General features: G+C 41.6%; 1 protein-coding gene across 5 annotated transcripts in view; it reads right to left on the bottom strand.

Moving 5' to 3' along the window:
- LOC108924287 (low-density lipoprotein receptor-related protein 1B-like) overlaps window positions 1-13,687 on the bottom strand; it is a 368,874-nt gene that overhangs the window by 98,001 nt on the left and 257,186 nt on the right. For all 5 annotated transcript variants that reach the window (XM_018735562.2, XM_029247286.1, XM_029247287.1 and 2 more), the window contains one exon: window positions 4,152-4,341. In XM_018735562.2, the coding sequence (XP_018591078.2) occupies window positions 4,152-4,341 (190 nt within the window). The remainder of the gene's footprint in view (window positions 1-4,151; window positions 4,342-13,687) is intronic.

Raw genomic sequence — 13,687 nt, 5'->3', positions numbered from 1 at the left:
GACCAAGGGTGGACTCTCCACAATTCTGGTGTTGCCCAGGGTGAGAGGCGGCGGGTGGGTGTGGGCTTATTAATAGTCCCCCAGTTCAGCCGCCATGTGTTGGAGTCTACCCTGGTGAACGAGAGGGTCGTCTCCCTGCGCCTTCGGGTCAGGGAACGGTCTCTCACTGTCATTTGTGCTTATGCGCCTAGCGGCAGTGTGGAGTACCCGGCCATTTTGGAGTCCCTGGAGGGCGTGCTGGAAAGCGCTCCCACTGGGGACTCTGTCATTTTACTGGGGGACTTTAGGGCCCAGGTGGGCAGCGACAGTGACACCTGGAGGGACATGATTGGGAGGAACGGCCTCCCTGATCTGAACCCGAGCGGTGAGTTGTTATTGGATTTCTGTGCTAGTCACGGTTTTTCCATAACAAATACCATGTTCATGCATAAGGGTGTCCATCAGTGCACTTGGCAACAGGACACCCTAGGTTGGAGGTCGATGATCGACTTTGTAGTCGTTTCTTCTGATCTTCGGCCATATGTCTTGGACACTCGGGTGAAGAGATGGGCTGAGCTGTCAACTGATCACCACCTGGTGGTGAGTTGGATTCGATGGCGGGGGAAAAAGCTGGACAGACCTGGCAGGCCCAAACGCATACTAAGGGTCTGTTGGGAACGTTTGGCGGAGGCCCCTGTCAGAGAGGTCTTCAACTCCCACCTCCGACAAAGCTTCAACCAGGTCCCGAAGGAGACTGGGGACATTGAGTCCGAATTGACTGTGTTCCACACCTCCATTTTCGGGGCGGCGGTTTGGGGCTGTGGCCGTAAAGTCTCTGGCGCCTGTTGCGGCGGCAATCCCCGAACACGGTGGTGGACACCGGAGGTAAGGGATGCCGTTAAGCTGAAGAAGGAGATCTATCGGGCCTGGCCGGCTCATGGGACTCCTGAAGCAGCTGACGGGTACCGGCAGGCCAGACGGAACACGGCTCTGGCAGTCACCGCGGCAGAAACTCGGGCCTGGGAGGAGTTCGGTGAGGCCATGGAGAAAGACTTTTGGTTGACCTCAAAGAGATTCTGGCAAACCGTCCGGCGACTCAGAAGGGGGAAGCAGTGTTCCGCCAACACTGTTTACAGTGGAAGTGGTGCGCTGCTGACCTCAACTGAGGATGTTCTTGGGCGGTGGAAGGAGTACTTTGAGGATCTCCTCAATCCCTCCGACACGCCTTCCGTAGAGGAAGCTGAGGCCGGGGACTATGCTGGGGTACTGGAGAGGAGAATCCGACCGATAGTCGAACCTCGGATCCAGGAGGAGCAATGCGGTTTTCGCCCTGGTCATGGAACACTGGACCAGCTCTATACCCTCACTAGGGTGTTGGAGGGTTCATGGGAGTTTGCCCAACCAGTCCATATGTGTTTTGTGGACCTGGAGAAGGCATTTGACCCTGTCCCTCGTGACATCCTGTGGGAAGTACTTTGGGATTATGGGGTTCAGGGCTTGCTGCTACGGGCTATTCGTTCCCTGTATGACCGGAGCAAGAGGTAGGTTCGCATTGCCGGCAGTAAGTCAGACCTGTTCCTGGTGCATGTTGGACTCCGCCAGGGCTGCCCTTTGTCACCGATTCTGTTCATTATCTTCATGGACAGAATTTCTAGGCGCAGCCAGTGAACGGAGGGTGTCTGTTTTGGTGGCCGCAGGATCTTGTCTCTGCTTTTTGCGGATGATGTGGTCCTGTTGGCTTCATCGAATCAAGACTTACAGCATGCACTGGAGAGGTTTGCAGCCGAGTGCAAAGCGGCGGGGATAAGCCTCACCTCCAAATCCGAGGCCATGGTTCTCAGTCGGAGAAAGGTGGATTGCCCCCTCCGGGTTAGGGGGGAGTTGTTCCCTCAAGTGGAGGAGTTTAAGTATCTCGGGGTCTTGTTCATGAGTGAGGGAAAAATGGAGCGGCAGGTTGACAGACGGATCGGTGCGGCGTCCGCAGTAATGCGGTCATTGTACCGGTCTGTTGTGATGAAGAAGGAGCTGAGTCGTAAGGCGAAGCTCTCAATTTACCGGTCGATCTACGTTCCTATCCTCACCTATGGTCATGAACTCTGGATCATGACCGAAAGAATGAGATCGCGGATACAAGCGGCAGAAATAAGTTTCCTCCGCAGGGTGGCTGGGCGCACCCTTAGGGATAGGGTGAGGAGCTCAGTCACCCTGGAGGAGCTCGGAGTAGAGCTGCTGCTCCTCTGCATCGAGAGGAGCCAGTTGAGGTGACTCGGGCATCTGTTCCGGATGCCTCCTGGACGCCTCCCTGGACGCCACGGGGCAGACCCAGGACACGTTGGAGAGACTACGTCTCCCAGCTGGCCTGGGAATGCCTTGGGGTTCCCCCAGAGGAACTGGAGGAGGCGTGCGGGGAGAGGGAAGTCTGGGGGGCTCTGCTTGGACTACTGCCCCCGCGACCCGGTCCCAGATAAGCGGAGGAAGATGGATGGATGGATGTATCGTTCTCTGCTTCATTCTTTAACACCTAGATACCCAGGGACCTAGGTGTTACCCTTGAACATGCTCTAAAACCATAGAATTGTATGACTAGAATGCTTAAATTATTCCTGCACACGTTGAACCTGCAAGCTCCCCGTATTGAGCCATTTGTTCTGATGCCGATGTTAAATTGTGTCATCTTCTTTTGTACCATTAAAAATCGAGGCGGCCGATTTTCATAACAAGACTACAAAGCTTTTCAGTAAGTTCCCAGCCTTCATGGGTCAACACCACTTTTAAATGCATGTTTACCTTCTTGAAGGTTGTAGCATTTCCAGTGACGACTATAACATATTTGCATAAATTAATAATGTTTAATCCATAGCACACACTGTCTTGAAATCTCTGAGAAAATGTAGTTGGCCAATTTTAACGATCTGTGAAAATATAGAAAGATTTTCTGGCTGAATTGTGACCACCAACACAAGTAGACTTGATATTCTGTCTCGTACATAATTCTCTCACTACGTAGCACTATATCTCCAAAGTGGGTTTATACAGGCTGATAATGTAGTTTATATAATATGAACAGCTGAGTCACAATTCAGTGATTCAGTGGTGCTGCAATGCCCATAAAACCCCATAGCAGTATGACTGTGCATTTTGAAATATTTTGTTTCTATACCCTGCATCAAAATGAAAGTCTAGGAGCATCCTCAGAGGACTTTAGATGTGGTTTCCGGGCATTTTGTGAGCTGATAAACTGATTACAATATATAGTAGCCTAACAGGCATCTGCTGTAATAGAATGTACAGGTATTAATCATTTCAAGTTAATCTTTAATTAACCAAAAGCTTCTGGAGTCTGTTTGAAAACCAGCCAAATGACTAACTTGGGATATGCTCTTAAGGTTGTAAGTTTAATGTGGTCCAATAGCTCTGGCTCACTCAAGCCAAAGGTCAGCACAATTTCAGAACATCACATTGTAACGTTAGTCATATCCTGGTCAGTACCAATGTACTATTTAGATGGGCTGTTGTGGAATAAAATCATTAAAGCCTGGCTTTTGTAAAATTACATTTCTGTCTCTAATTTCATGTTTTCATTCCTCTGAAATGGAATGGTCAAACAAATTAGGCTATCTTTTGCTTTTGCTGCTCTTTAGGTTCACATTTTTTCAAACCTGCTCTGCTCATGCAGGAAAGAGAAGAATATTACTGTTACTAGAGGACTTCATTTACTTAAACAGTTACTGAGAATAGAGATTCTATTAATAGCTGAAACATACACAGTTTACCATTGTATTTGACTGAGCAGCTACAAACTGTAAAACAGATCAATGGCTGCAGTCCACTTTTTTGAGGCCTGGAACAATGGTCAATAGAAAAGAATCGCACTTAAATGTTATTTGGAAATTATCAGAGCTACTGGCTGCCTGGAAATGATTTACTGCGCTGTTGTGTTGGTAACTGTCCCCTTATGGATATTTTTGCTTAACTGACTGAAGGGCTTGGATTCCATAAAATTTGAAGATACAGAGCCCATCAACTTTCAAGAAGCAGTCTTGAAAGAAGCCCACCAACTGGGCATCAGTGAAACAACACAGGTCAAAAGACACCAGGTATATAAGAGGTTCACAGGAGAGAGTGGGGATTGGGGCATTAGCCATTAAAGGAACAGCCATGGGGGGTCTTACTTCTGACACTCATCCAGGACGAGAACATGTGGGTGGTCTTCCTCAGACATGCTGACGACAGCCTCTCTGCTGAAAGCACCCCGCCGGCTCTGGTCAATGGTGAGCCGGCTGATGGTGGAGGTGGTGGAGCTGGTCCAGTACAGGGTATCCCAGGCCCGGTGGTAGGCCAGGCCCTCGACTGAACCCACATCTGGAGGGAGATGTAGAAACACCACAGCCAAGAACTGTAAGTATTGCCTCAAGCTATGACATTAGAAATGGTTACTGCGGTATGTTTACTCAATCAGGGATTAGGTAAGTTTAGGAAGGCATTGAAATATCTGTACTTTTCATCAGCTTGGTATTTAGTGCAGCAGAAGAAAGGAAGATAGAAATGCTCTTTGTATAAAGCCTTTAGGTAACAAAGATAAAGAAGATTACTCATATTTCAGATTCACTTAGTAAGACTGCGAAGATGCCAAAACTTTTGTGTGGTTTTAAAGGTCAGTGCCGAGGAAAGAAACTTCAGTGCTCTTGACTACAACAAAGTATATCTGCTTTTTCTATGACACTGTATTCACACTTCATAGCATCTTTTCTGGTCAACCAAACAGAGAGGTGAGTGCACATTTTTATGATTTTAAGATTATAATAAAAGATACATTGTTTGAGCCCATTCAATATCTATAAAGGGAAAAACTATGAGAAATGAGAAGCTTTTGAAAAGGGAGGCTGCAAGGTGACTTGGAAACACTGAGAATTGAAGCCAGCTCATTGGGACAGAAGGTAACAAGGCCAGACAGGTATGAAGGAATCAAACTGTGCAGGGAGATTAACAGTGGAAAGGTGGGTTTTCTGGACCTGGAGGAGCCGACAGTGTTGCATTTACCAAGGACAATGGCGCAATTTATTTCCCTGTGTGCACCCCTTACGACCGCCTCATTCTAACAAGAAGACCCCAAGGAAACATTTTTTCAAAAGACTGTAAACTACTGTGAGATGTTTACCTCTACAAGACACCAAAGAATAAGCATAAATATGAGCGACTCCAGCTGCTGGAGAGCTTGCTACGGGATGCCAGTGCACTACATAAAGCAATAACTTTTTTCTTTTTTTTTTAAGTTTTCAAGCAAAAATACTGCCTGAAAGACCAACAGCAATGATGTTTTTGTTTGTGTATATCGTGTACATAATATGGATTCTTTCAACCTGCACACCTCTATATGGGAAATACTGTAAGCAGGTGTGTAATATGTGAACATGCTCCTGATTTGCGAACCCATTAATCTTTATCCTTCTCCTGCTGCCTCGCATCTAAGTGGTTTTGATGGATCTCCCTCGTTCTTCTCGGTCAGATGTGTCGGATCCAAGTTTGCCTGGAGCTCAATTAGTGGGAGCTACAGAGTGGCAAAGGAGTCAGCTGTCTCCTCGCATTATCCAGGCTCTACCAGACAGACCTTCCACTTGCACACAGCAAGCAGACATGATGTGAGGAATGGTTTTGGGCAAAAATAAAAAAAAAAAAAACATCTTATAGACACATCTGACAGAACTAGTCACTTTGGAGAAAGTGTCTGCTAAATAAATATACATGTAAATGTTAACTAATAGATATTTAATCCAGTTGTCACACTCTGATATATACTAAAATGCTCTGGAATTTTTTTTTCTTATTAACTATGAAGGAACATTAAAAGAATGCATCTTCACTTCCTCTGGGAAGCATTTAGAGTTTGTTACAAATTGATTTTATAGGTGTACGATTTTTTCATTAAGCCGAAACTGTTGCTCTGTTAATTGCTTAATAACAGTTATTTCCCTAATGACAGGTCTTCTTGACAGAACCCTAATGGAATGTCAATATCTGTCACCTTACTGAAGAGACCGTTGTGCAACAGAAGGAATGGGAATTGAAATGTGTTTTTCTATTACAGGTTTGACCTTACATTGAATTTTTGCGGTTCAAAATGAGTGAGGCAGACATGGCTTTTCTCTGATGAATGTATGCTTTTTTTGATGGTGATCCCAGGATATAAGCCCAAAGAGGTTAACATAAGGCTTACATGGTCCCAGCAAGTCTGACTGAGATCAGTAAGTGTTGGGTGGAAGACCAATTAACATTTGAACAATGAAAAAGGAACACACTGGGTATATGGAAAGGACCTGTAGTGTGATCCCATCTGCAACAGCCTGATCCTTTCTGCTATTAGCTTTACTGCTAATGAAGACTGATTTCATTCTACAGAAATGAGCGGCAGGCAGTAAGTGCAACCAGTCGTATTTTCCTGAGCAAGGATATTTGCTGTAGGGACAGCTAGATTTATCAAGCCATAAAAGAAGAAAACATTTATTGATGGAGCCTAAAGGAAGTCCTCAATCAGTGGAGAATCCTGAAACATCAGTGGACTTTTACTGGTATAATCAAGTTAAGCATCTTGTCAATGGACCCTTCCTGGCATGAAACCACCTGCCTGTCTACATTAGTAAGCACATAGTGGAGGGTACAAGAGGAAGATCCCTTGAGGGACATGTACCATCTACAAGTCTGCTTCCATAGGTACCTGTTGCTTCATGGTGCCTTCAGTTTTTACATCTGAGAATTCAGAAGGCAAATGCAAAGCCAATGAGTTCTACCTAATGCTTTTCAAACAATGGAACAATAACACAATAGAACTTGTGATTTTTGCCAGCCTAATCACAAAACTCTTTAATGTGAGTTTAGTGTTATGGTTGGCAGGAAAATTGATTAGGCTTACAGAACCCTTCCTGTTAAACCATTGTTGAAAAATTTGCATTGTTCCTCTGTTCCTTTTAATAATTTCAAAATCAAGAAATAAAACTAAACAAAGCAATGCCTTTTGTCTCATACTAACAGGAAGAAGAATAGCTGTCATAGTTCATAATTATCCAACAGGACATATAAACAAATACAGAATTATTACATGCAAAATTAAACCTTTCTCACTTCCTTGGACTGTTTCAAAAATGAATGTAAAAACTTTTCTCCCCCCTCAGATTTCTCTTTTTTTTTTTTGCACACAACAGCTCCATCCTGACTGAATGCATCAACAGGTAGAGTGTTGTTTCTTCAACATGCTTCTTTTCAAAAATATTGCTGCCTTTTCATACGACAGGTCACGTGGCCCCATGAGGCAAGGCATGAAATTAAATGTTTGGTGAAACATCATGTCCCTCTCTGTTTGCAACCACTTATATGTGGACATCTGACAGATTCGCAGGGACCTATTTACTTGGTTTCCTACTGTACATTAACTTGTGCTTCCAACACTGAATCACTGACGACGACAGTGTTTCTTATCTATTAAGTGCTGTAATAGTTTTATAATAGCTTACAGGTGGCCAATGATTGCGATAGCGTATGGAGTACACCCATTGAATCTACAACAACAATAACATCTGTGGGAATACAAACTGTAGGAGCCAATGTCTAATTAATTGTTTCCAATAAAAAGGCTCTGACAGCTCTGTGCACTGAAAATCGTTCAAGATGCCCAGGAGGAATTTATAGAGACCACACAACTTAATTAGAGAAATACAGTTAATTAACATCTTCGCCCTTCTTAATGACTGAGTGCAAATGTATACATTTATTTCTCTTTTCGAGGAGGTGCTCAGTTTTTCACCATCTGAGCAACTCTAACTTTTTGGCAGGGGTGCATTCAACAAGGAGCTGGCATGAAATTGCCTCACATTAGCTTCCATGTCATCAGATCTTAGTATGGCTCTGGCAGGATATGTCCATTTGCACCATGAGTGACTTACATTTAAAATACATATATCAATTCAAATTATTTAACTTTTCTTAAATTATTCAAATCTTTAATTGAGGTAAGTGCTTTGTGGAGGTGCAAAATTCATTTGACGTTGGTACATAATTGAAGCTAATGGTTCTGTGTGGTTGCAATGGTGAATAAGTCTATGAACAATGTGGTTCCAGTCCTTTGTCTCCAGAACAAAAATGCAAATAAATCCCATATCTAATTCTGTAAAATAAAGGATCTGGAAGCCCATCAGGGAGTCTACAAAGGGGGCTTTTGTCCTTTCAGCTCTGACACCAAAATAACATGAAAAGAAAAGAGATTAAGTAGCATTCTAACTACATTCACAGCTGAAGTGAGGGATGAATGAATGTATTGAACTCTCGTCCACAGAGATTGCAAGAATCGGGGAAAATGTTAACACTATAAGACAGGAGCTTACCCTTCTCAACAGCCTCTTATTAACCTTATCATGGTGAAAGAGAAAACTTATCGGTAATAATAAAAATCAAAAGAAAGCTATAGTCAATCTGTCATGTGTAATACTTGCAGCAGAACTGGCAGTAATGCTTTAAAAGCATGAAACCTGTAGCAACCAACAACATATGCAAGATGCTGTGAGGATGACACAGAAAAAAAAGAAAGAAACAAAAGAGCAACCAATTTGCTATTCATTTTGCAGCCTAAAGGGGCAGTTAACCAAATCCTTCAATGCCACTGAGACAAGTAGGAAGTATTATCTAAAATCATTGTCATGTGCACATCACTGTTGGCAATGTACCAAACCAGTGTTTCTAAGAATAAACAGAGAGCCCATATTTTGACATTTGTGTTGGAGCTTAAATCTATGTGACTTTTAATTGCACAGACAGAATTCCTGGAGCCAGAGTGAGAAATTATAAATGCAATTACCACTTCCTTAACTATGTAACACATCAAATCGACTGCAGCTTAAAGATGTTAGGGACCTTCATGTTGGACTGTGGAACTTGAGTCAAATGCAAAACCTGACAGGTTTACTGATCTAGGCATGAAAATCTTTTGACTTAAATATTACCACCAAATCTTCTATGAAATAATGTATTCAACAAGGAAAACATTTCAATAAAAGTAATCAAAAGCTTAATATGAAATATTTATAACCACAGTAGTAGCCCTAAAATTAAGTGCCAAAGGATATAAAAACTGATTGTTTTCCTGTCCTAGGAATTCCTGCCTTGACCTGAAAAATTTGGAGTGGGTAATTTAACCCATCATCTGCTAAGCAACACAAGAGATGCGATACTTTAGTAGTCATTTCTGACAGTAAAATTGGCCCTATTTAGCTGGAATAAAATGTGTGGCCATTACAGAGCTCTTACCCAACGTAGCACACGTAAAGGCATGCAATACATCAGGAGCCCTGCCGCTTTTCTTTCTCTGCAAATGGCTTCTGCACAGAACGTAGACAACAGGTAGAGCGGAAAGTGACATCAACACATCATTTTGCAGCATTTTGCAGCATTTTGTTCTGAAACTAGATTCATGGACAATATCTAAAAGATTGATCTCAGGCATGTTCTTCAGAAAAGACCCCTTCACAATGTCCTGCTGCCATGACATTGACATGGCAGGACATGACAGATGTGATCAACAATGCTCTATAGTTCTACATCTCAGCAGGAGTGAGTTGCTTTTAAACCCCCAGAGGTGTGGTGTCAGTTGAGAATCAAGAGAATTTGAATTGAAAATACCACTGAATTCTCTGAGACCCAAACTCGGGAAGTGAAATTCAATATGTCAAAATTCAAATATTTGAATTTGGAGTGTCAAATTTCAATGTCATAATTCAAAGAAACTCTTCAGGATCCTCAAGACAGAGCAAATACGTTGTAAGTCTTCATGTATTTAGACTTTCTTTGGTCAGTCACAGGACAACTCATGAGTCAGAGGGAGACGCTTGTAAATATGTAATCACACAGAAAATGGTAAGGAGGGCCAAAAATATGTTTTTCAAGCTTATTAAAAATCAGAAATTCTTAAAAATACACGTTGGCAGCTCCCCCTAAAACAAATGCCTTGTTCGTAAGTTAACCAGTTTTACAAAGCTAAAGCAGAAAAGATTTTAGTATAATTTTACTATATCGTAACGACCCGCATTACCACGAGTTTGAGCAGGATAATGTTTATTGCAAATAGTGGCATTCTGGGTAAAATGTGATTTAGGTGTTCAACCACTAGGGCGACTTGTGGGCAAAATAAAGGGGTGACCATGTTTGGCAGTTGGGGAGAAAAGAAAGCCTGGGGGTGCTAAGCAGGCTGGGAAAAGTAGTTTGAGGTGTACGTCCTTGATGGAATTGGGTCCTTGGACCGAGTAAAGTATTTCCCTCTGTGTTTTTGATCGAATAAATAATAATATGAATGCTGCCTGTGCGTTCTTCTTAGTTGCTTTCAAACCCATGGTACTACATGTCAATATGTTGTAGTGGTAATGGAGGAGCTACGGCTCTTACAAAAACTTGCACAAGAACGTTCAAGTACCAGAAAAAGAAGTGTGATGTCACTAAATTGTTTTGGGGAAAAAAAAAACTACCCTAACCTAAATGATTGTGGGTTCCTGAAATTATGTTATTGGTAACAGACACCACTAGTCCAGTCAGTTTGAATGTTTAAAGACTGTACAGATTCTGTATTCTGTGTCCTCACTTAGCTCTACAGTGTCACAGCTGTATTATCAAGCTCCAGTAAAAACTATAGGAAGGCACTGTGGAATGAATGTAGTATCTGGGTCAGTCATTCCTATCACAAGACTGCGTCTGCTATTTGAATTGTTTTCACCAGTGGTTGTTAAAACATCTAGCTAAATCAATGCATGGGCCAGGATGTGGTCACAACAAAATACTGTCTTACGTTTTGCTAGGAATCTATAATATCTCCAAAGCATCCCTCCATACCTTCTCTTTGAAATAAAGTTTTAAAAGGTGCAGATGTTTATTCATTAAATAAAAAATGATAAATTACGATAATTTTTTATAATAATTTATTATATTATTATATTAAATAATTTTTTATTGTATTCTAAATGGTGGGGACACGATGGCGCAGCAGGTTTGACCGGGTCCTGCACTCTGGCAAGTCTGGGGTTTGAGTCCTGCTTAGGGTACCTTGTGAGAGATTGACACCCCATCCTGGGTGTGTCCCCTCCCCCTCCAGCCTTACACCCTCTGTTGCTGGGTTAGGCTCACCGCGACCCCGCTTGGGAAAAGTGGCTTCAGCCAGTGTGTGCATATTAGAAATTCAAGATTTTTTTAGAGCTTCTTTGAAATCTATTTTACTTTACAAACCCCTCTGGTTGACCTACGACTTATCTTAAGATTGGCCGGAAGTACTTTAATTCGATTCTGAACGTTTGCTATTCCTGGGTACCCCTGAAGGTTCCTTGGAATTCTGATAGAAAAAGAAAAATTTTGCGGTCCAAATTTAAACATTACAGCTGCACTCACCAAATTCTAATGTTTTATTTTTTGAACCTGAGTTTTTAATTTCAGAGAGGTGATTTTGAAATGATAAAAAAAAAAAAAAAAAAAAAAATCAGATTCTGACATGTAGAAGTAATCAAGTGTATTTTAAAATCAGCATGATTTAAAGTACAGCATCAAAAGATGCTAATCAGTTGATCTCATGAACCAATAAAAAATTAAATTTGTGGTAATTTGAACTGCATGGTCTCAAACAAAGTAGCAAAAAGCAAAATGATTTTGACAAACAAATAGGTTATATAATGGCCCTTCATGTTTTAGAGACATATGGAAATTAAAAAAAATAAATGAAATAAAATAATGTTTTCACTAAAGATATCATAACTTTAATGCTCGTGGGTTAAAATAATCTGAAATGAAATGTGTATGCTTTCGTAAAATAACTTTTTTCTTTTTTTTTTAGAGCAGCCCAACATTATCCTTATTGTTAAATATGGAAAAAAAATGTGAAATAATGCACAAAATTGGTGAAAAATTCCAATCCACTTGAACAATAAATTATAAAAATATTTCATGTAAAATTATGGTATTCAGACATTTCTCATTATTGTTTCTTTTTTCATGTGCTTGTCATAGTTGTAGACTTTCACGCACTCATGAGAGGAGGCCAGCACACTTGAACAAAGTTTAGGTTCAGAATAAATAGGAGGAGACTACCACTGAGAAGGTGCAGAATCTTGTAAGAGCATACTAGCCTGAAGCCCACGCTTCACACTTAATCTTGTTCTACGACTAAGGTATTGACCCTGCTTCATCCTTAACTATGCTCTAATACTGATCCAGAGAACTCCTGCCTGGCATAGACCCTGCTTATCCCGCGAGAGCGTCTTACATTTGCTACCATAACTCCAATCCCGGCATCAATGCTGAACATACCTGACCACGATCCAGACAATGCCCACGATGACTTTATTGGTCCTGACCTGCTTCTTCGTATATCGACACTGTGCTTGAGCTACCCTTCTAATAATAAATTTCGACACTTGGATTCATTCCCTGCCCTTCCTCCAAGTCTGTTTTGTGATACAGAAAAGATGAAAAACTTTGGTTCTTCCATGTTGCCACATCAGGAAGTGAAAATTAAAGATGAAGACAACATGAGTTGATGTTTTCTTTTTCATACTATAAAAATGTCAGTTTTCTCTTTAGCCTTTACAGCGCCATGAGTTCTCAGTATTTTAGCAGGATATTGTTGAAAACCTCAAGGAAGTTAAAAAAAAAATATTACTCATTTAGAAAGAAATTAAAGTAACATTTAGTGCAAGCAACATTTTTGCTAAATTATCACATCTGCCACCATTGTGACGGAAAATGCTGAAGGACATCTCAGTATAATCATTGACAATTTTCTCATCTGGTTTGTTTTAAAATTCATGTAACCTGACAAGGTTAGAGGCATGTCTTGAGCTCTAGAATGATATTGCCCATTTTCTCAGGGGGGTATTCTCATTGCAAAGGAAAAATTCTTTCTAATCTATGAATCAGTCTTCCCTCACCCTTATGTAAGGACCATGCCAAGTTTGAACTGCCACAGTGCCACACTGGGATGCCAGGAGTTTGATTAAATGCATAGAGAATAAGGACTGATTTGGAACAACAGTCAAGGTTATTATGCCTTGCTGAACTATAGTCTGGCTCACTACTTTACCACTTAGCCTTGCAAAGTGTAATCAAACATCTGCCTGCAGTGTTCTGTGATATCATAAACCTAATGTCACAGGAATGTATTATAGAGCTGTAAGTGGAGATGCAAGGATATTGTATTCATTTCAGATCCTAGAAAACATACCTGGTGACAACACAATCAATTAAATATTCAGTCCAAAAAGGGACCCTTTTAGCAAGATAAGCCCATTAGTTGATTTTAGCTAAGTGTTTCGACTGGCCCTCCAGCCTTACGCCCTGTGTTGCCAGGTTAGGCTCTGGCTCCTCGCGACCCCGTATGGGACAAGCGGTTCAGACAATGTGTTTGTGTGTGTGTGTGTGTGTGTGTGTGTGTGTGTGTGTGTGTGTGTGTGTGTGTGTGTGCGGGCTCCACAGTGGTGTTAGTGGGTCTAACATATATTATGTAGGTCACTATTCATGTGGCATGTCTAATATTCACATGAGATATGCAGAAGGTTCTTGTTAAACCAACAAATGATGCACCATACCATGACAGGCTCAAGATCGTAAAGCAATATAAAGTGACCTAAGGCTGCCTGATTAAGCTATGACTGTGATGTCTGGATTTTGCTCCTTTGCAAAGCAAATTTTTTGT

This window comes from Scleropages formosus, chromosome 21, assembly GCF_900964775.1.
Source record: "Scleropages formosus chromosome 21, fSclFor1.1, whole genome shotgun sequence".
Taxonomy (NCBI): Eukaryota; Metazoa; Chordata; class Actinopteri; order Osteoglossiformes; family Osteoglossidae; genus Scleropages; species Scleropages formosus.
This window is presented reverse-complemented; position numbering and strand designations above follow the sequence as displayed.